At 35.3% G+C, this 19580-nt stretch overlaps 1 protein-coding gene across 2 annotated transcripts in view; it reads right to left on the bottom strand.

Moving 5' to 3' along the window:
- The window catches only part of Chd2 (chromodomain helicase DNA binding protein 2), a 183212-nt gene that overhangs the window by 90073 nt on the left and 73559 nt on the right, over positions 1-19580 (bottom strand). For both annotated transcript variants that reach the window (XM_071608653.1, XM_027956129.3), the window contains exons 22-30: positions 18864-19012; positions 17894-17990; positions 17243-17335; positions 13925-14095; positions 12331-12506; positions 7276-7317; positions 5894-6033; positions 1079-1217; positions 781-931 (exon numbers count right to left, since the gene is read on the bottom strand). In XM_071608653.1, coding sequence (XP_071464754.1) covers positions 781-931; positions 1079-1217; positions 5894-6033; positions 7276-7317; positions 12331-12506; positions 13925-14095; positions 17243-17335; positions 17894-17990; positions 18864-19012 — 1158 coding nt within the window. The remainder of the gene's footprint in view (positions 1-780; positions 932-1078; positions 1218-5893; positions 6034-7275; positions 7318-12330; positions 12507-13924; positions 14096-17242; positions 17336-17893; positions 17991-18863; positions 19013-19580) is intronic.

Here is a 19580-nt window from a genome sequence, read left to right as displayed (position 1 = left end):
TCCTCCTTCCAGGAGCAGGGAATCCCTGGAGCTAGGTTAAAGCTTTGTTTTAGATTGAAAATGCTTCTTAGAGCATTGCCGGAGAGCATTGAGCTATGCCAGGACATGATCTGCTCCCTGCTACCACAGTTGGACCTCTCAGGCCAGACTGGATTTGGTCTCAGTGCTTATGACAGGGTGCTGTCACCCTCCTAAAACCCAGATGGGATGAGCATTGTTTGATGTGCCAGGAAAAGCCCTGGAGCAAATCCTACAAAAATTTAAGCCAGTTTTCCTTGTGTTCAGCTCTAACTATGGCCTTTTTACTTGCAACAGACAGGGTGGGAGGCTCAATTTTGTGGGAGAAATACTGTCAAAATTTAATTCCACTACAAGAAATACCAAGGCGACACTCATTCTTTGTGTAAAGAAATATGGTTGTTTCAAACATACTCTGAAAGAAAGGGCCAACAACGGGGCCTAGAAGTGCTTTTATTATTAATAAACTTACCCTGGTATTTGTTGTAATGAGATCTGACCTCTAGTAAATATCAATATTTTAAGATTTCTCCTAAAATTTCATTTGGCTATTTTTTGTCTTTCCCTTTATCATTATCTGTGAGACAGAGCCACAGTCCATTAAAGATGGCAACATTTCCAAGGATGAAGAAATCCAAGGAAATTACTATTCTGTTAGTATTCAATTTGATCACCCCTTCTTGAAAATAGATAAAAATAAGTAATCAATAGAAAAAAGTATACAATAAATGTAGCAATCTCTAGCATCACAGAGTTACTTACTTTATCTGTCAGTTTCAACTCTGGGTCCGTCTTAATTAACTCCCAGTTTCCATAGCCATGTTCATAAATTCCTAGCAGCAAGCGAGAGTCATCTTCCACTCCCCACTCTACATCAAAGTGTGCAGCTTTCACCCGACAGGTTAAGCAGTATCTAAATGGGGTTTAAAAACAGGAGGACATTACAAAAGAGAATTTTCTGAAATATTAAAGAAGAGAGAATGAACAAACTAAATAACTACGTGTAACTAATATCAAACCTATGTTCAACCACCCTACATGTACCACAAAATATACTCACTTTTTTTTTTCTTCAGGGTCCACAGGGATGGATTTATGCAGCATCTCAAACTCTTCTTCATGTTGGATAATGGATTTCACATTAACCTGAACTCCAGATATCTTGATTGTTGGACCTCTCCTTTTCCCTGGCCCTTTCCCTAATAAACACAAATTTTACAATTCTTAAATGAGAACTATTAAAGTTTCAGACACAACATTATCACCATTTATCACTATGAGTCCTGAACTCTTAGTCCCTTCTCTATAATCCCTGGTTAATCGTTAATTCAAAGATACAATCTATAAAACAAACATTTTTTTCAATTAATATTTATATTCAATTAACATGTACAAAACAGAATTGTGCAAAACACTTAAGAGTTTCTTTAATATACTGATGCTTGCAATTATAATTTAACTCTCCTATTTTTATATGACTATTCAAAAACTAACATAAACTAACATAAGAAGACTCTGAAGGTATCATATTATGAAGTTTCTTCCTTGTTTTCCTACCGATCCAATTAGCAGATTTTTTACAAATTCAAATGTTTTAAAGATGATTCATACTTGACCTTCATAATATTGAAACTGAAAAAGTATAGGATCACAGAAACATCTAAACCATTTGAAATGATAAAGATGAAAAGGTTGCCCTAATCTATATGATTATAATGATCCACGTCAGGTGCAGCAGTGCACATCTACAATTCCAGCCTCATGGGAAGCTGAGGCAGGAGGACATTAACTTGGAGATCAGCCTCAACAACTTATGGAGACCTGTCACAAAATGAAAAAATTTTAAAGGGGCTAGGGATATAGCTTAGTGGTAAAGAGTCCCTGGGTGAAAGGAAGGAAGGAACGGATGAACAAAAGAATGAAGAAACGAAGGAATGAATTTCAATGATCCGAGAAGTAAAAAACAAAACCCAGTTACTCTAACCAGAGAGACCAAGTTGAAATCTGCAAGATAATGCCACTTGTTAAGTGAGAATAAAGACGGTTCTCGATAGAAAGTGAGCTAAATATATGAAGAACCAGTTTATGAACAACAAAATGTTAGTACTCTTGGACATGTACAGCCTTGCTCACTACAAAAAAAAAAAAAAAAAATGAAATGCATTTCTCATTTATGAGCAAAATATCCAAGCAATTAAAATATATTCTGTTTGTGAGGCTTGTTAATAGGTACTAACAAATATTTCTGTTGGTAATGTAAAAAGCACTAGATTTATAAAGGAGGATTTGCAATCTCAAAGCGAAGCATCCTCCAGGCTCCAGCAGGACCCACTTCTAGAAATCTATCCCAAAGACATGCTGACTAAGATATATATATATATATTTTAAAAAATAATTTCATTAGACCATATTTATTCTTTGTGAATTTATTTGTAACAGCAAAAGAGGAAAAGAAACCCATCAATAGGGAACAAAAAAGATAAGTTGACACACATCTACATGGAAGAATTCTGGGAAATTGTAAAAGAAAGGAAGATGACCTCTACATGACATGGAGTGCTTTCAGATATGAAGCTAAATTAAGTGTACAGCAGAGCATGTATTATGTTTTCATCTGTAGAAGAGGAACTAAACTACACAGAAGCTTAGATTTTTAAAAAAAAATAGAATAACAAACTCAAAACCTTAGATTAGGTAGAGGGAAGTGATGGGAGGGAAGCAGAGGGAATGTGGGAAAGACAGTGGAATGAAACAGACATTATTACTGTATGTATATATGTGACTATATGACCAATATGATTCTGTATCAAATACACTCAGAAAAATGAGAAATTATATCCCATCTATTATGATATATCAAAGTGCATAAATGCATTCTACTGTCACGTACAACTAATTAAAACAAATTTTAAAATTATTAGGGATGGTAACCAAAGAATTAGAGGAGAACAGGAATGGAAAATAGGGATGACAGTAAGACTCTCCAAATATACCTTATTTTACTCTCTTTACTTTGGACCATGTAAGTGTTTTAGCAATTAAAAAAAAAAAAAGTTAAATCAGAATAATAATGCTTCCTAAAAATTAAAAATAAATATAAACAAGGGTCTATAAATTAAGTTGATGGTATAACCATATACAGAAAAGAACAATTTCAAATAGTTTTTAAATACTGTACATTGTTAGTGGGAATATACTAAGAACATAAAAACATACCCAAAAAAATCAAACTTTGTGTGAGAGTCTTATTATAACAGGAAGATTAGCATTGACATTTGGAAATGTATGCATATAATTGCAGATAAATAAAATACCTAATTATGTTAATATTTTCAGAAACAATATCAATAATCTTACATTGAAAATGGAAATGTCAACCTGGACTAAAAATATGTTAAATACAAGTGTATAGGAAATACAGGTTTAGGGGAATCAAATTATACAATGCCAAGAAGAAGCAATTAACCAGATCCAGAATGTAAACATGCAGAAAAAGAGGGATGTGCAAGAATAAAATTACAGCATTTGCCAATAAATATACAGAATGCAGAGCATCAGGCTAAGTGAAATAAGCTAGATTCAGAAAATCAAGGATCTATTTTCTCTCATGTGCAAAAGCTAGAGCAAACTGAAGGGAAAAGGGGGGCTGTGGATAGGACACCATAAGGATAGAGGAAAGATCAGTGGAATACAAGAAGAAAACTGAGGGAGAGGCAGGAGAAAAGGAAAGGAAACAGGCGATGGATTTAATAAAATTATACTATGTGCATATATAACCACAGTATATTATCTATAAAGCACCAACTAAAAATAAATATATAAATAAATAGAAAGAACAACAGTATAGTACAAGTAGGGAAATGGAGGGAGGAGGGGAAGAAAAGAAGAGACTCTGGGGACAAAAGTGGAGCAAATTCCATACATGCATGATTTATGTCAAAATAAGCCCAACTTGCTGAGCATGGAGGCGCATGCCTGTCAGCCTAGTAACTCAGGAGACTGAGGCAGAAGGATCACAAGTTCGAAGCCAGGCTCAGCCACTTAGTAAGACCCTGTTTCAAAATAAAAAAGTCTGGAAATGTGGCTCAGAGGTCCATTACCTCCCCTCCCCCGCAAAAAAAAAAAAAAAACTATTATTTATAACTATAATGTACTGATGAAAGAAAAAATTTAAAAAAAAAAAGAGATGTGGAGAGGAAGAAACTATTAGACGGAAATATCTCCAAAATATACTGAGATGAGATGAGCACAATAATGCACGCCTATAGTTCCAGTGGCTCAGAAGGCTGAGATTTGCAATATCAAAGCAAAGCATGTATATATCCCCCTCAGCAACTTTAGCAAGGTCCTAAGCAACTTGACAAGACGCTGTCTCAAAATATGTGCCTCAGTGGTTAAGTGCCCTTGGGTTCAATCCCAGGTATCAAAAAAAAAAAAACACTGAGGTGGAAAAAAATCAATGAATAGAGCAGTATGCATACCACACTACCTTTAATTTGTGTTTAAGAGGGAAAACACACAATCTATATAAAACACACACACACACGTTTTTCTAAATTTCTTAAAAAATTTCTATGTGTTTTTCATTTTTGAGCCATGTTTATTTAATTTGAAATAATTACAAAGAAAAAAACATGATAAACCTAAAGTTACTTTTGGATGTATTTTAGATGCTGTAAAAACACATATTCAAAATCTCAGGCTTTTATTTGTCTTTTGAAAACAAATTTATTTGAAACAATGGCCCCAGGAATGTTAAGCAAAAGCTATCCCTCTGAGCTACACCCCCATCCCTAAAAGTACATATTCAGATTATTATCCAAATCACTCAAACTATTTTCTTTTACCAAAAAATATTTTTAATATATATCTAAATTACTTTTAATTTCTTTTCATTAAAGTACAGCAAAGTTTATTAAAAGGGAAAGGAGGAGGAAAGCACCCTCAAGGAAGACAGTGGATCCTCTCAGAGGAGAGCAATCAAATTCTACTAATTTCAAAAAGAAGCCCTAAAAAAAAGACAATTCCAAAATATAAATAATTAATAGACAACAGTGAAAGCCAGATACTACATTAACAAGCAGTTAATAGTTCAGTAAGAACTATTCAATTAATTACCCAAACTTTCTTATTACTATTATTCCATTTTGCAAATGAAAGAGTTGAGGTAATTTAACTCAGAAGTCTTAACCAAACTTTTAGGTAACTGATTGCCTCTGGCATCTGAACCACAGCTCAACAAAACCTCCAAAGAATAGGTAGCTTAACAATACCTTCATTTCTATGAGGTGTCCTTAAACAATGACTACTTTAGAGCTCTCGTAAACATGCCTGTACCTCTAAAAAATAAAAAATAAAAAAACATTCTGATATCTAAGAGAAAACGTACTTCCTAGATGTTCGATCCAATTTTTAAAAATTCTACTTGATGAACATTTCAATGTAACAAATGTTTACAACTGTCATTCAATATTTTATCTATTCCAATTAATTTTCTAAGTTCTTTACATTTGCAGCAACCTAAGAATACATATATGTATATCCAAATAATTAATGATGTTTGTGGACTGTAACACCCCCTCATTTGCAAACAAAATACAGAGGCATCCATTCAGCTTTGTCCCTCAGGTCTTTGTATCATTCAAACCAATTTAAACTTTCTATAGCAACATAACACTAATCATTTCATCTTGTTAATTATTCTACACCTTTACAAACCAACTCCATTTGTGTGTAGATCTATGGGATCTTAGAACACTGAGCTCAGGAAAAGGCAGCTCAGAATGCACACCATAAAGCAGGAGGCAAGCCCTTCAGCAACAGAAATAGACCAGACCTTTAGCACCAGAGTGCTACAGATGATCTGTTAACTCACCCTCACTGGCATTTTCTTTCAACTGTTCTTCATATTCCTGCATAGCTGACACACAGCTATTGTGAATCAGTTCACCCAGGCGTTTCAAGTCTGCCACAGACTTATCCACAAGCTCAGCATCTCGTGCTATGCACTCCAATCTAAGGAAGGACAAACATGGACACTTTTCTCAACATCACAAGATAATATTACGTCTCATATAAGTTTGCTCCTACAAAGACACTTTTCTCTGCCTTCATTCATGGCTCATTAACAATAACAACTGCTTCACATTAACTAAGAGCTAACTCACTCATTTTCCATCTTTAAGAATTGTGCCTTGGGATATTTCACAAAACCAAAGTAATCTCAAAAATTTAAAATGAGATGTTTCAAAACTTAGTTTATTAAACAAATGGGCTATCTGCTACTGTCAGTATATGACATGCTTAAAGACTATTGCATCTTTCTATTCACTTTCCTTTCTCCACTCTACCTTCACTCATTGCAATGTTCATAGAAGCACAGTATAGCTAACTTCTCCAATGTATTCAGATCATCTCTAAGTTGTAGGGAGCACATAAACACAAAGGCTAAAAATCATGATGTCAAAAGGAACCAAACCTACTTCATCCACATGTTGGTAGTTGTTAAGGTAACTGGTTCAAAGATAAATATGGAGGTCAGCCAAGTCCAGGAAAGATGTGGCTGACTTTTGCAATTTTGCTGTGACTCACTGCTTCCTCTCCAAATGGAAAGCATAAAACCAAAAACACAAGCTTGGAATTTTCACCAGAACAGTATCAGAAATAAGAGAGGGGAAACTGGCATATGCTTCAAATTGGTGCTATTATTTACAGGATATATTGTTGATTTTTAGAAAACAAAATACTTAACTACTTGAAATAAGTCTTATGTTAAAATCCAACTTCTGAAATCATATTTTGAATGCTTGTAGAGTAGTACCAATAGCTAACCATTTTGTAAGTCACTACAGGCAAGGTGATATAAGTTATATTTTTAATCTTCACAATACCTTGTAAAAATGTACAAGATTACTAAGTCAAAAAGACATTACTAAATCTAAGAATTAGAACATAAATAACCCAGTCTCTTCAGCTATAGTTACCTAAACATCTCTTTGGGAAACACATTGTTTTGAATTTACTTGATTTACCTCCCCCTAAGGTATAAATCTCTGACTGGTCTATCTGTATCATCTTCATACCCTTCCAGAAAGGGACATGCACCTGATTGATATGTTTATGAAAGAATACTGTTTCCAGGGGGGAAAAAAAAGTTATTAAAATATTAAAAGAAAAATATTACCAGAGAGAGAGAGAGAGAGAACTTGCTATACAATAAAGCTGAAAAAGAGGATAAAGAATTATCACTGAGCTTACCGTTCAAGAGGGAGACCAAACTTCTTATAAGCCTTGATGAACCTAAGAATATGATCAAAAAAAAAAAATTAAAACCCAGGAACCAGTTATAACACATCCTGTAATGAAATATGAGCCATTCAAATTGTCAAAAATAGACTGGCAACACCCAATTTTTGCAACAATCACTAAATAAATAAACATTGAGCATCTTTGAAAAGAGATAACTTAAAATAATAAACATTAAAGATTTAACTTTATTTTCAGTGACTGATCAAGAAATTTCTTGGAGCTGTAACAGAGAATTGTGAGTTTAGAAGATGCGAGTTTACGAAGTTCACTATGTAATAAATGACTCAATCACCACAAGTCTATTGTGATAAAAACCCGGTATCATTCATTGGCCTACTTAAGTCTATATAATATAATATTTTTAATTATTTTCTGTTCAATAATACAGCCATAAGATTTATGACTTTCTCCAACATTTTTTAAAATTAGGCAGAATAAAATAATTGACTTGAAACTTCTTAGGCCAAACTATTTTGAAATTCTAGTCACTCCTGCCCAACCATAAACCCAATCTCCTTCCATAGTCAGTACCTTAAACTATGCTATATATAGCCTGTGCTAACACCTTCTCCCCATCTGCAATGCTTACCACATAGCACTTTCACTAAAAAGCAAGATGTCACAATAATGTCAAGGACATCATTGTAATATGCCAAATTACTATGACAGTATGGTATGTAATAGTGTAAGGAGAGTGCTAAAAAAAATGGAAACAGAGGATATGGCAACTGAAGAAAACAGGAGGGAATATAACAGCTATGAAATACTAAAGGAAGAACAAGGACTAGGAAAGTGTTAAATATGAAAGCAAACCTGAAGATTATTCCTCAACTCTACACTTTTCCTTCCTGAAATATATTGAAATGTTTCACTTCTAAAATAATGGTTTGAGATTTACCGGAAAATTATATGGGAGCTGGGTATGCATGTAGCTCAGTGATAATGTCCTTACCTAGCATGCTCAAGGCCCTGAGTTTAATCCCTAGCAACAAAAAAAAAATGATGATGAAAAAGATGATGATGTTGTTGATAAATAATAATACCAGGGGAAAAAAGGTTCCCGGTATTAGTATTAAAAAGAAAATATTACCAAAGAAAAGAACCAATACCAAGGGGGAGAAGCACTTCCAACATAATAGAGTAAGGAACTCAAAAAATCTGCTCCTCCATAAAAATAATAAGAACACCAGCAAAAACTAACAAAACTCAATTACCAGAACTCTGTCAATTAAGAAAATGTTCACTGTCAACTAAGAGGCATCTGTTTAAGAAAATGGCTGCATCTGTTAAGAACATCAAGTTGCCAGGTACAGTGGCACACACCTGTGATCCCAATGCTTTGGGAGGCTAAGGCAGGAGAACTGTGATTTCAAAGCCAGCCTCAGCAACTTAGTGAGGCCCTAAGCAACTCAGCAAGACTCTATCTCTAAATAAACTATTAAAAAGGTCTGAGGGGGCTGGAGTTGTGGCTCAATGCTAGAGCATTTGCCTAGCATGTACGAGGCACTGGATTAGATTCTCAGCACTGCATATAAATAAATGAATAAAATAAGAGTCCATCGACATCTAAAAATATATACTTAAAAAAAAAGGGGGTCTGGGGATGTGGGTCAGTGGTTAAGCACCCCTGGGTTCAATCCCAGATTCCAAAAGAAAGAACAGCAAGCTTTCTATCAACTTGCTTTATTCCCATCTCCTTCTACTTGTTCCAGCAGAGTCTTAAAAACCAACATTTTTGCAACTACAATGATTATGCTAACCTGTGACAGAGCAGCCACTAGAGGAGAAAGAACAGGTTTGGAATGTCATAAGAGCCCTATCCCTTGCAAACAGAGCTACTTGACCTGACTCAGCACCTTGAAAAGCTTCATTCAAAGAAAGAAGTCAAAGATGACTTAGGACTCTTTCTGCACAGCCCTGTTGACAGTTCATTGGTCAAAAACAATCAGATGCAGATGTTCAACATCACACTGATCAGGGCAACATAATAAGTTGGAATAAAAAGAAATTGATCAAAAACTGGAAAACTGCCCATAAAGCACCCTGAAAAGCTATGATATTCTCAAGAGTCAAGAAGACCACACATTTGTACGTCTGTATGCATGTCAGGAAAGATCTTAGAAGGTCCTATCCTCTCAATTCTAGCTGACCTTGATGATCTGGCACATGCAGGAATTTAAAATTAAGGCAGAGTTGTAAACTGTCTCCGATCGCACTGAAACGTGCCCTAAGATACATACTAAGTCCCTCAACAAAGGTAGGCAGATCTTAAAGAAAAGCTCTGCCCAACCATTAATTAACTTCTCAGCCAAAAGAACAGACTTCAAAAAACATGACCAAAGAATACAGACTTCACAGAACTAGCCTAGGAAAGTCAGTGAACAAGCAAACAATAGCAAACACAGTAAACTCTGGCTAGTGAGGCAAATCTGATTCTGAATTTAATACATTACATTTAAAAATTACAGAACACACCAAAATGCGGGGAGTGGGGAAGGGTTAAAAGTACTATACCTGAAGAAGCCCAGAACTTACACTCATAAAACAAAGATGTTAATCTGCTATGACAAATATGTACTAGAACAAAAGCAATCCACACCTAAAGAATTAAAAAGAAAGCTAGGTGCAAGTGCACACCTATAATGTCAGAGACCCATGAGACGGAGTTAGGAGGATCACAAGTTTATAGTCAGCCTCAGCAACTCAGCAAGATCCTATCCCAAAATAAAAAAGACTGAGGATGTAGTTTAGTGGTAAAATGCCCTTGGGTTCAATCCCCATTCTCTCTCCCACATACCAAAAAAAAAAAAAATTTGAAAGAAATGTATCAAACAGAGAATGTCATAAGAAACAGACAACAGAGGGAAAAAAGTCAAATATAAATCCTGGAATTGAAAAGTATAGTAATTAAAATTTTAAAAACAAAAAAAAAAATCACTAGGGAGGCTCAAGAGCAGAAAAAATATTAAGCAACAGTGCAAGTCCACATGAAGAAATGAGCACCTCTAATACCTTTGAGTACATAAAAATAGTATAAATGTAGTTTTGTTTGTAACATTTTTCTTTTTGATCAGATGTATTCAGGAAATTGTGTTGAGCTGGGTATGATGGTGCATACCTGTAATTCCAGCTACTTGAAAGACTGAGGTAGAAGGATTGCAAATTGGAGACCAGCCTAGATCAATGTGTTTTATAAGCCACTGAGATTAATTTTTTTAAGTCAACATGTTATTTTTAATCTCCAGTGCAACCACAAAGAAAATAACTAAAAAAAAAATATATGTTTAAGACAAAAAGGGGTAATTAAAATGATATACTAAAATATATCTATTTATCACAGAACAAACTACTAATGGATTAATTAAAGGGAAAAAAATGTGACATAGAGAAAATGAAGAGCAAGATGCAGATGTAAATCCTACCTTCTCAGTAACTGTACTGAATGTAAATGAGTCAGACTCCAATCAAAAGAGATTGGCAGAAGTAGAATAAAAATTTAAAAAAAAAAAAAGAGAGAGAGAGAGAGAGATCTGATTGGCAAAAAAAAAAGACTTTTTAAAATAATACACCAATATGCAGCCTATAAGAAACAGGAAATTAGATTCAAAGACACAGGTTGGGAAAAAAAAAAAAAGAAATAGTACCATCTTTTTGTATTTCAAATACCCAAAAAGAGAGATTGAGTGGCTATACAATATCAGGCTAAAAAAACAGATGATGAAAAGGCCAATCTAATATACCAATTTATACATACCAATTTTAAATTGGTATGTGTAAATTGGTATATTCGATTGGTATATTAGCTATATTTATACATACCAATTTTAAAAGTGTATGCATCTAACCACAGGGTCCCAAAACACATGAAGCAAAAACTGATAGAACTAAAGGGTCAAACAGGCAATATAAGAATAATGGAAAACTCAACACTGTTTTCAATAACAGAAAAACTGGTCAAAAAAATCACTAAGGAATGGGAGCCTTAAACAGTAAACCAGATAAAGCTAACAAACAACTATGTAACATTCCACCCGAGAGCACAAAGCACATTTTTCTCAAAAACAATACTGAATGTAAGGAATAAAGAGGAGGTAGAATATACACACAAGCTTTGCTTCAAAGTCAGAATTGTTAAAATAATAACATATGGAGATGTTATGTTCTAATTTGCCTAGATTTACATATTTTTACAATTTTTCCTAATACATTTAATAAAGAATAGGGGAATTTAGGTAGAAACAAAGACTGCACAGTTTCAAATATAATGACATTAAAAGACTATTTAATATGGTTACAATGCAGATTGGGCCATAAAGCTAACTATAACTATCATCATATTTTCTATTTCCTTTAGGCTTTAAAATTAGTATGAAAACTGAGGGTGGGGGGGGAGGGTGGGAGGATTTAGAAGCAGCAATTTTGATCAGTTTTTTGGAGGGCAGACAGGTATAAATGTGGAATAAGTGTTGACATATAGAAAGATGTTTAAACTGATTTGAAGGTGGGTGGGGGAGAAGCTACAGAACAATGCTGTATATACCAATAAACCAAACAAACCAAATCACCACCAATCCTGATAATCATACTGATTAGACTGGTACTGGAGATGGGGGTAACAGAGGGGAGACTTAATAAAGGTAGCCTTAATTGTATCATTTTTATTTCTTACATTTATACTACTTCTGTTATATACGTAGACACATATATCTGTGACTGTGTGTGTGTGTATATACAAGCTCCTGGTTGAACCTTCTTCATAAAAATGCTCTAAATAACCAGAGAACAGAAGGGAAACAGAAAGAGATGAGCAACAAACCTAAAAGATCTCAAGTGAGAAAAACTTTATAACAGAAAGAATCATCGTGAAAATTTGGGGAAGCTTCTCTGCTGTTTTTGTAGTTATTAGCCTCTGCCTATCTGTCACAAATTCAGGAATCCTATCAGCCCAAAACTTATAGCATACTCTTCCAGACAAGCTCAAGTGAGAGCACAGGCTCTACCAACCTTCGGATCTCTGCATCAGTAAATCCCTCCACGAGGTCTTTCCTCACACTTCGGGGACGCCCTCTGCGCTTTGGCTTCTTGTCGTCATCAGAATCATCTGTCTCACTCTCTGAAGCAGAAGATCTCTGGGCCTGCCTCTTAGACTCTGTGTCAGAATCACTGTCATTTGTCTGAGCCTGAGAAAGAATAAGATCACACTTTAACAAGTGTCAGAGCCAAGAGATGAAAGGACTAAGATCAGCCCATCTTAATTCTTTAATATTCAGAACTTCCCAACATATCAGACAAGTCAATTTTCCTTTAACAAATAACCCTATCTCTAAATAAAATACAAAACAGGACTGGGGATGTGGCTCAGTGGTCAAGTGCCCCTGAGTTCAATCCCTGGTACCGCCAAAAAAAAAAAAAAGAAAAAAATATTGCTTGGGGTAGACAGGTTCAGAGACACTGAAATATGAGATAAGTGAACTGGATTTAAAATATTCGGATATTTTTATAATATCTACTATATAAAATATCCAATATAATATGGGTTCATTTTTGTTTCTTTGTGCTTTTGTCTTCTCCTTTGTAAAATGGAAATAAAACTATAAAATGGACCTGTGAGAGAGGGTTTTCAGATGAATTAAATGAATCAATAAGTGAAAATACATTAAGAACTATGCCTGGCACATAGTAAATGTTCAATGTTTAAACTATGGTGATGGACAAATCTAAGTTTGCTATCTCCAACAAAATAATTACTAAAATTAGTTTTCTCTACTTCCATGTTGCTACAAAAATAATCAAATTAGATGTACTTGTAAGGATGTTTTATAAGCTTTACAACCTGGAAATGTTCCTTGGTTTTAGTTAGGTAATTTCTTTTTTTTTTTTTTTTAATGTGGTGCTGAGGATCAAACCCAATGCCTCATGCGTGCCAGGCAAGCACTCCACCACTGGGCCCCTGCCCTTAGTTATGTAATCTTTTTATTTATTTATTTATTTTTGGTACTGGGGGTTGCACTCCGGGGTACTCAACCACTAAGCCACATCCCCAGCCCTTTTTTGAATTTTATTAGAGACAGGGTCTCACTGAGTTACTTAGCACTTCACCATTGCTGAGGGTGGCTTTGAACTTGCCATTCTCCTGTCTCAACCTCCCCAGCCACTGGGATTACAGGCATGCATCACTGCGCCCAGCAGTTATGTAATCTTTTACTAAGTATTTACACCACATGCTGTGAACATGTGGTGTAAATACTTAGTAAAGACAAAATATAAGATTTGGCTCTCCAAAAGTTGAAGGCAGAATTAGATCCAAACTGTTACGATTACTATTCTAATCTCTAAGGTAAAATGCAAACTACTGTCAAATTCAGATCCTGTAAAGCCATTTCATACACAGCTAAAATTGCAAAGACTTAACTCCAATGTTTCTGTGTGAGCTCTGTGAATTTTGCCATTTTCCTGTGCTAGTTTCCCACACTAGAACTGTGCTCTGCAGGTCTCTGTGTCAGGGCAACAGAGCAAGGCCTCCTCTTTGAATAACCTGCACTTATAGAGTCTAGATAGTACAAAAAGTACTTTCATATCTTTTATCTCACTTGATCACCTTTTTAGTGGAACTACGAATTCGGGGCAGCATATAAATTTCTTCTAGTTCCTTCTGCCTCTCCTCTTCCTCTACTTTTTTCCTTTGCTCCTCTGGAATGATCTCGTCCCAGTCCTTGTGAGGACGTTCTTCCAGCTCTTCTTCATCTTCCATTGTTGCAAAATTGGCAACCTGAAAACAAATGGACAACCCATTGTCTGACATTTCTCCACTTCCAAACACCATCTGTCAAGACATCAACTTACTCAGTGCTTTTAAATTTAAGTAAAACACTGTGAGAACCAGGATTCCTATGAGATTCCATAATCAGATTATTTATACTAATTTGTATTTCCCCCAAAATCAACTTGTGAAACCTAGGGTCATCATAAATGTTACTGAAAAATAGGGAAAAAGATAAAAGATATAAACTGTTTTAAAAATTTGATTGAAAGACTATTAAATTCCACACATTTTCTAATAAATGTAACACTAATCAGATAAGTTGGGTTTATTTAAACTATAAATGCTGAATACCTAATACTAATCCATGATGAACTTACATTACTATAAATTGCCATTCAATGGAGTTCATCTGAAACAAAGCATTATAATTAAAGCACTGATTACCTAGTCAACTAGTTTTCTTACTGACTTTTATAAATAAAAATTTTATATTTTATGAAATATAAACTGTAAAATAGATAATGATTATATATGCCCAAAAGTATACTGTGGTCTAAGGAGTAAAGGTGAAAATGTAAAATGGAACAACTCCAAATAAACCTAGAAGAATATCTCATATCAAATATTATTTAATATCCAATACCTATGTGTACCAAAACTGTACGTACCCCAAGAAGAAAAACAACCTGAATGTATGCTTGAATTTCACAGAACCAGACTGGGACTACAGAGAAACATCAATCAACTCTGGGCAGTGGTGTGCAGGCCTTAGGCCTTGGCTCCACTTTTTTTTTTTTTTTTAACGTGGTACTATGTGATCAAACCCAGTGCCTCTCGTGTGCTAGGCAAGCGCTATACTCAGTTACAACCTCAGCCCTCCACATCCTTTTAATAACTTCTTCCTAGCCCTTAAGACTATCATGAAGTTACAAGAGCTTCTGGAAGTTCCACGGAATATTATGACTTTTTGCCAAAATTAATTCTTTATTTTTCAATAAGGACAATAAATTTATAATAAGATTTTCAAAACTTCAAGTCAAAACAAGGTATAATGTGAGATTATTCAAAAACAAATCTTCTGGGCTGAGGATGTGGCTCAAGTGGTAGCGCGCTTGCCTAGCACGCGTGAGGCACTGGGTTCGATTCTCAGCACCACATTAAATAAAATAAAATAAAGATGTTGTGTCCATCTAAAAAACTAAAAAATAAATATTAAAAAAAAAAACTTTGACCATTCTTTCAAATTAAGGATCCAGCTGAAAAACAAATGCAATGGACTTGGAGACTAGAGAGCTTTCTAGGATACCTCTCTCTCTGCCAGGTAAGGACACGATATGAGCACTCTGCAACCCAAAAGACAGCTCTCTCCAGAAACCAATATGTTGACACCCTCATCTCAGAAGCCTTCAGAACTGAGACAAATTTCTGTTGTTTAACTGCTCAGTCTATGGGTATTTTGTTATAGTAATTAAGATGACTTAAGACAAATAACAATAACCCATCTCTGTCCTTTTCCATGACATCCTCTCCATCCTCAGATGCATGAATTCTAATCCTGAGCTTTTGCCCCAAAATTCTTCCCTTGTTACTCCACTGAGACAACTTCCGCTGCTGGCCAACCGTGGAGTCCATAACACTGTAGTGATTGTTTCCAAACCCTCTCTATTCCTCCCATGAGCCTATGGGCCTACTGCACTTAACCATCACTATAACCTCCAGGTCTCTCTTGCTACTCTATCCTGTGTTGAATCAACCCATGCCTAATCCTTCCAACCATGTTCTCATTTCCATCTAGGAAACCTTTGCTATTTTTATTTTCTATGCTTCCCAAGCCAATCTCCAACTTAGGATAGCCAGCTGATCCAATTTCTCTGATCACAAGTACTAATGAAGAGAATCATAAGAGGGGTTGGGGTTGGGATTGTGGCTCAGTGGTAGAGTGCTCGCTCGCCTAGCCCATGTGAGGCACTGGGTTTGAACCTCAGCACCACATTAAAATGAAATAAAAATATTGTTTCCACCTCTTAAAAAAAAAAAAGAAAGAAAGTCATATGATTCTGCTAACCAACTCCACAGAAAAGCCATCTCATTTGGATTCAGCTGATTCTCTATCAAGTTCCTCCCTAAAACTCACCCACAGCTGTCCCAAATCTTTTCTATCTCTCAGTAAATAACCCACTTACTTTATTGGTACTTAAGGTCACAAACTAAATTCCCACATCTCTTCTCTTCCCAAAGATGAACTTTTTTTTTTTTTTTCCAAGGCCAAATCCTCTACCTGGGCTTTTGATTGTATCCTTTTCTGTCTACTCTGGAATGTGTCAAAAGGTCATGTTTTCTTAGAACCTTCAATACTTTCCTATTTTTAAGTTCTTTTGTCAATCTAGTAACATGGTAACATCTTTTTAAAATCTTAACTCCCTTAATCTTATTTTCTTTGTGGGGTGGGGGGGATATTGGGAATTGAATTTAGGGGCACCTGACCACTAAGCCACATCCCCAGCCCTATTTTGTATTTTACTTAGAGACACAGTCTCACTGAGTTGCTTAGAGCCTCCCAATTGTTGAGGCTGACTTTGAACTCGTGATCCTCCTGTCTCAACCTCTGGAGGTTCTGGGATTACAGGCATGGGCAACCATGTCCAGCTTCCTTCCTTCTACCTTCATAAATTACTGTCCCTAAGATTTTTGGTAAATACCAATGCTCAGTGGTGCCACCCTGTTCATCTGGTGACCAGTGTCCACATTTAGCCCTCATCTCATTTAATTTTGTTTCAACAAACATTACTAACCCCCTTTACAAAAGGAAGAAATAAAAAATAAGCACTACCAAGCCTCCCAAATGCACAGCATTTAATTCCACTTGTGTTCCTCAGATCCTCCAAACTCTGGTCTACATCCATCCCACTGACAACACATTCTTAGCCTTCTTCGCCAGCTTATTCTCCTCTGCATGCTGACTCTGGGCAGACAGCCCACTTCAGTGGTTACCTTCATGAGGAAGACTGGAGATTACATTTACAACATACTTATAACTAATAATGATAGTGAGGATAAACAGAGTGCCTAGTAAAAAGAAAGTACCAAAGACATGAGTAAATACTACATAATGAATCAATGTGCAAGAACTCTTTCCCAATAAGATCTTCATACCTTAAACTGTGATAAAAGCTCATCTGTCGCACTTGTTGACACTTCATTCTCTCTGGTTTCAGCCAACCGTAGAATTTCATCTATATCCATTTCCTGAAGGAACAGAAACAGATATAGTAATTTTAAAAAATTTAAAGAAAAGCAAGAGTCTTCAACATTTAATGAAAATGTTAAATGCAATAAACCAAATTTTTTCCTGAAATCCTCTTTATTCTTATAACTCAAACCTATAATCTTTGTATCTAATTTTTTGTGTAGTTTATGTGCATATTTTTGCATGCAATGCTAAGGATTGAATTCAGTGCCTCACACATGCGAGGCAAGTGCTCTGCCACTGAACCAGAGGCCCAGCCCTATATCTAATGTTTTAAATTATTATTTATGCAAATGATAAGGTGAAACTCAAAAAATATTAGGGGAAAACATAAAGACAGAATCCAAAAAGGATTTATTCATTCTTGCCTATTTGATTTAGTAAGAGCACCAGGTTTTGAAAAGAAAAAAGGAAAGGAAAGAAAGAAAGGAAGAAAAAGAAACTATGTCCCTTCAAATACTTAATAAGCCTCTGACACACTCAGAATCTGCTTCCCAAAATATTTAGATTCTCATAGATGATCCTTCTCAACAAAAGATTTCCTCATTGTTAATTACCTGAGGCTCTGACTCTTCCCCTTCAAGTTCTTTGAAGAGATCCTCTGCTCCAAATTTCAAAATCGCTGTCAGTTCTTCTTTATTAAAAGGATTTGAGCTGCAGAAGTAAAATGCAGTTGCAATCTCTTAGGAATGTCAAATAAGCACTAAGGAGATATACTTCAGAATACCTATCATTTATACAGGGGAAAAGGTAAATTTTGTCCCAAGAAAAAATGAGCCACAAATACTTCATTTTTTATCCACAGGATTAGTCTATAGTTAGTAAATCAGAAGCCTAGAAAATCAATTCCTGTCCAGTTGGCTCAAATTTATATGATTAAGCAAGAAAAATGAATAACAATATGAAAGAGCATTCACTCTGCCTTTTATAAAGTTTTCACTCACTGAGAATTTTCAACCTTTTCAACTATGATCCAAAATAGAATGCATAAAGCTCTTCTCACTTAGGTTTCTCTTAGATGGAAAATTATATGAAAGCATTCTATTTAGGAAAGACTAATTTGATTTCACCTTAAACACAACTACAGCAGTCTATAATCTGATCAAAGTGTCAACTCACGATTTTCTATCTAAACATTTCTGTCATCATTAGCAAAAAGCACAACAATCTCCACACAAATATTTTTATACACAGTGAAGTAACAGCTGCCAATTCAATGGTGTCACTGTTGAAAAGTCAAAGGCCACACAGCTTCATTGCGGCTGCTGTTGTATGTCACATGAGGAGCCAAAAGCAAGGGACAGGCAAGAAAAAAAGAGGACCAGCACATAAGCAGAAGGTGGGAGAGTGTAAGGCAAGGAAAGCAAAAATAAATGACCTGGCTTCTTTCTTGCAGTTATGATCTTTTCTTAGTTAGATAATGAATGGACTCACAATAGCCAGTAGGTAATCCTATTAGAATTATATCAAATGTGGGTATAAAGTCAACTGAATTCTGCCTACCTCTCCAATCTTTCTAACACTTACTTAGATCTTCCAGAGTTGTTTTCCAGAACTGTCCGGCCAGTGGTATCCATGCGCTGAATCACCAGATGGTCCAATACCATCTTCTTTTTGGCCCGTTCTATGATTTCCTCTTCCACAGTCCCTTTTGTAACTAAGCGGTAAATATTTACCTATAGGAAAATAAAATGTTATCCTTATGTCTGACCAAACAAACACCAAGGGAGGAAAAAAATTATGCTCTCTACTACCATAAATGACCACTATCATAAATGACCATTCATCCAAGTAGGCAGTTTAAGTAGGCTGCATTCTTTAAAAATGTAGCAGGCTGTACTCTTATTAAATAAAATTGCTTCAAACGATGTTATTACAGCCTTATTCTAATAGCAAAAAATCTTACCAAAGATCAACCAGTTTCACTGATGGAAATTTTACAAAAACTGAATCATTGGCCATGACTGAAACCTATGAGTTAGCTATTACTAGAACAGACTTTGAAATTCATATACAAAAGAAACTAGCATATAGTTTTCCAATATAGTACAAAGCTAACATTGCCATGAATAAGAACACATTTTTTCAGCAATGCTAGAATATTTAGCAACTACTTGATATTAAAACAGGGAAAAGGTTTGGCTCTAACCTTTTCATACACATCAGTCTATAGCATACATCTTTTTTTTGGTTAATTCACAGAAAGTGAGAACTGATATACTTTCAAACAGAAAAGTTAAGAGG

The sequence above is a fragment of the Marmota flaviventris genome, chromosome 2 (genome assembly GCF_047511675.1).
Source record: "Marmota flaviventris isolate mMarFla1 chromosome 2, mMarFla1.hap1, whole genome shotgun sequence".
Taxonomy (NCBI): domain Eukaryota; kingdom Metazoa; phylum Chordata; class Mammalia; order Rodentia; family Sciuridae; genus Marmota; species Marmota flaviventris.
The sequence above is the reverse complement of the archived record's forward strand: the minus strand, read 5'-3'. Positions and strand labels throughout refer to the sequence as shown.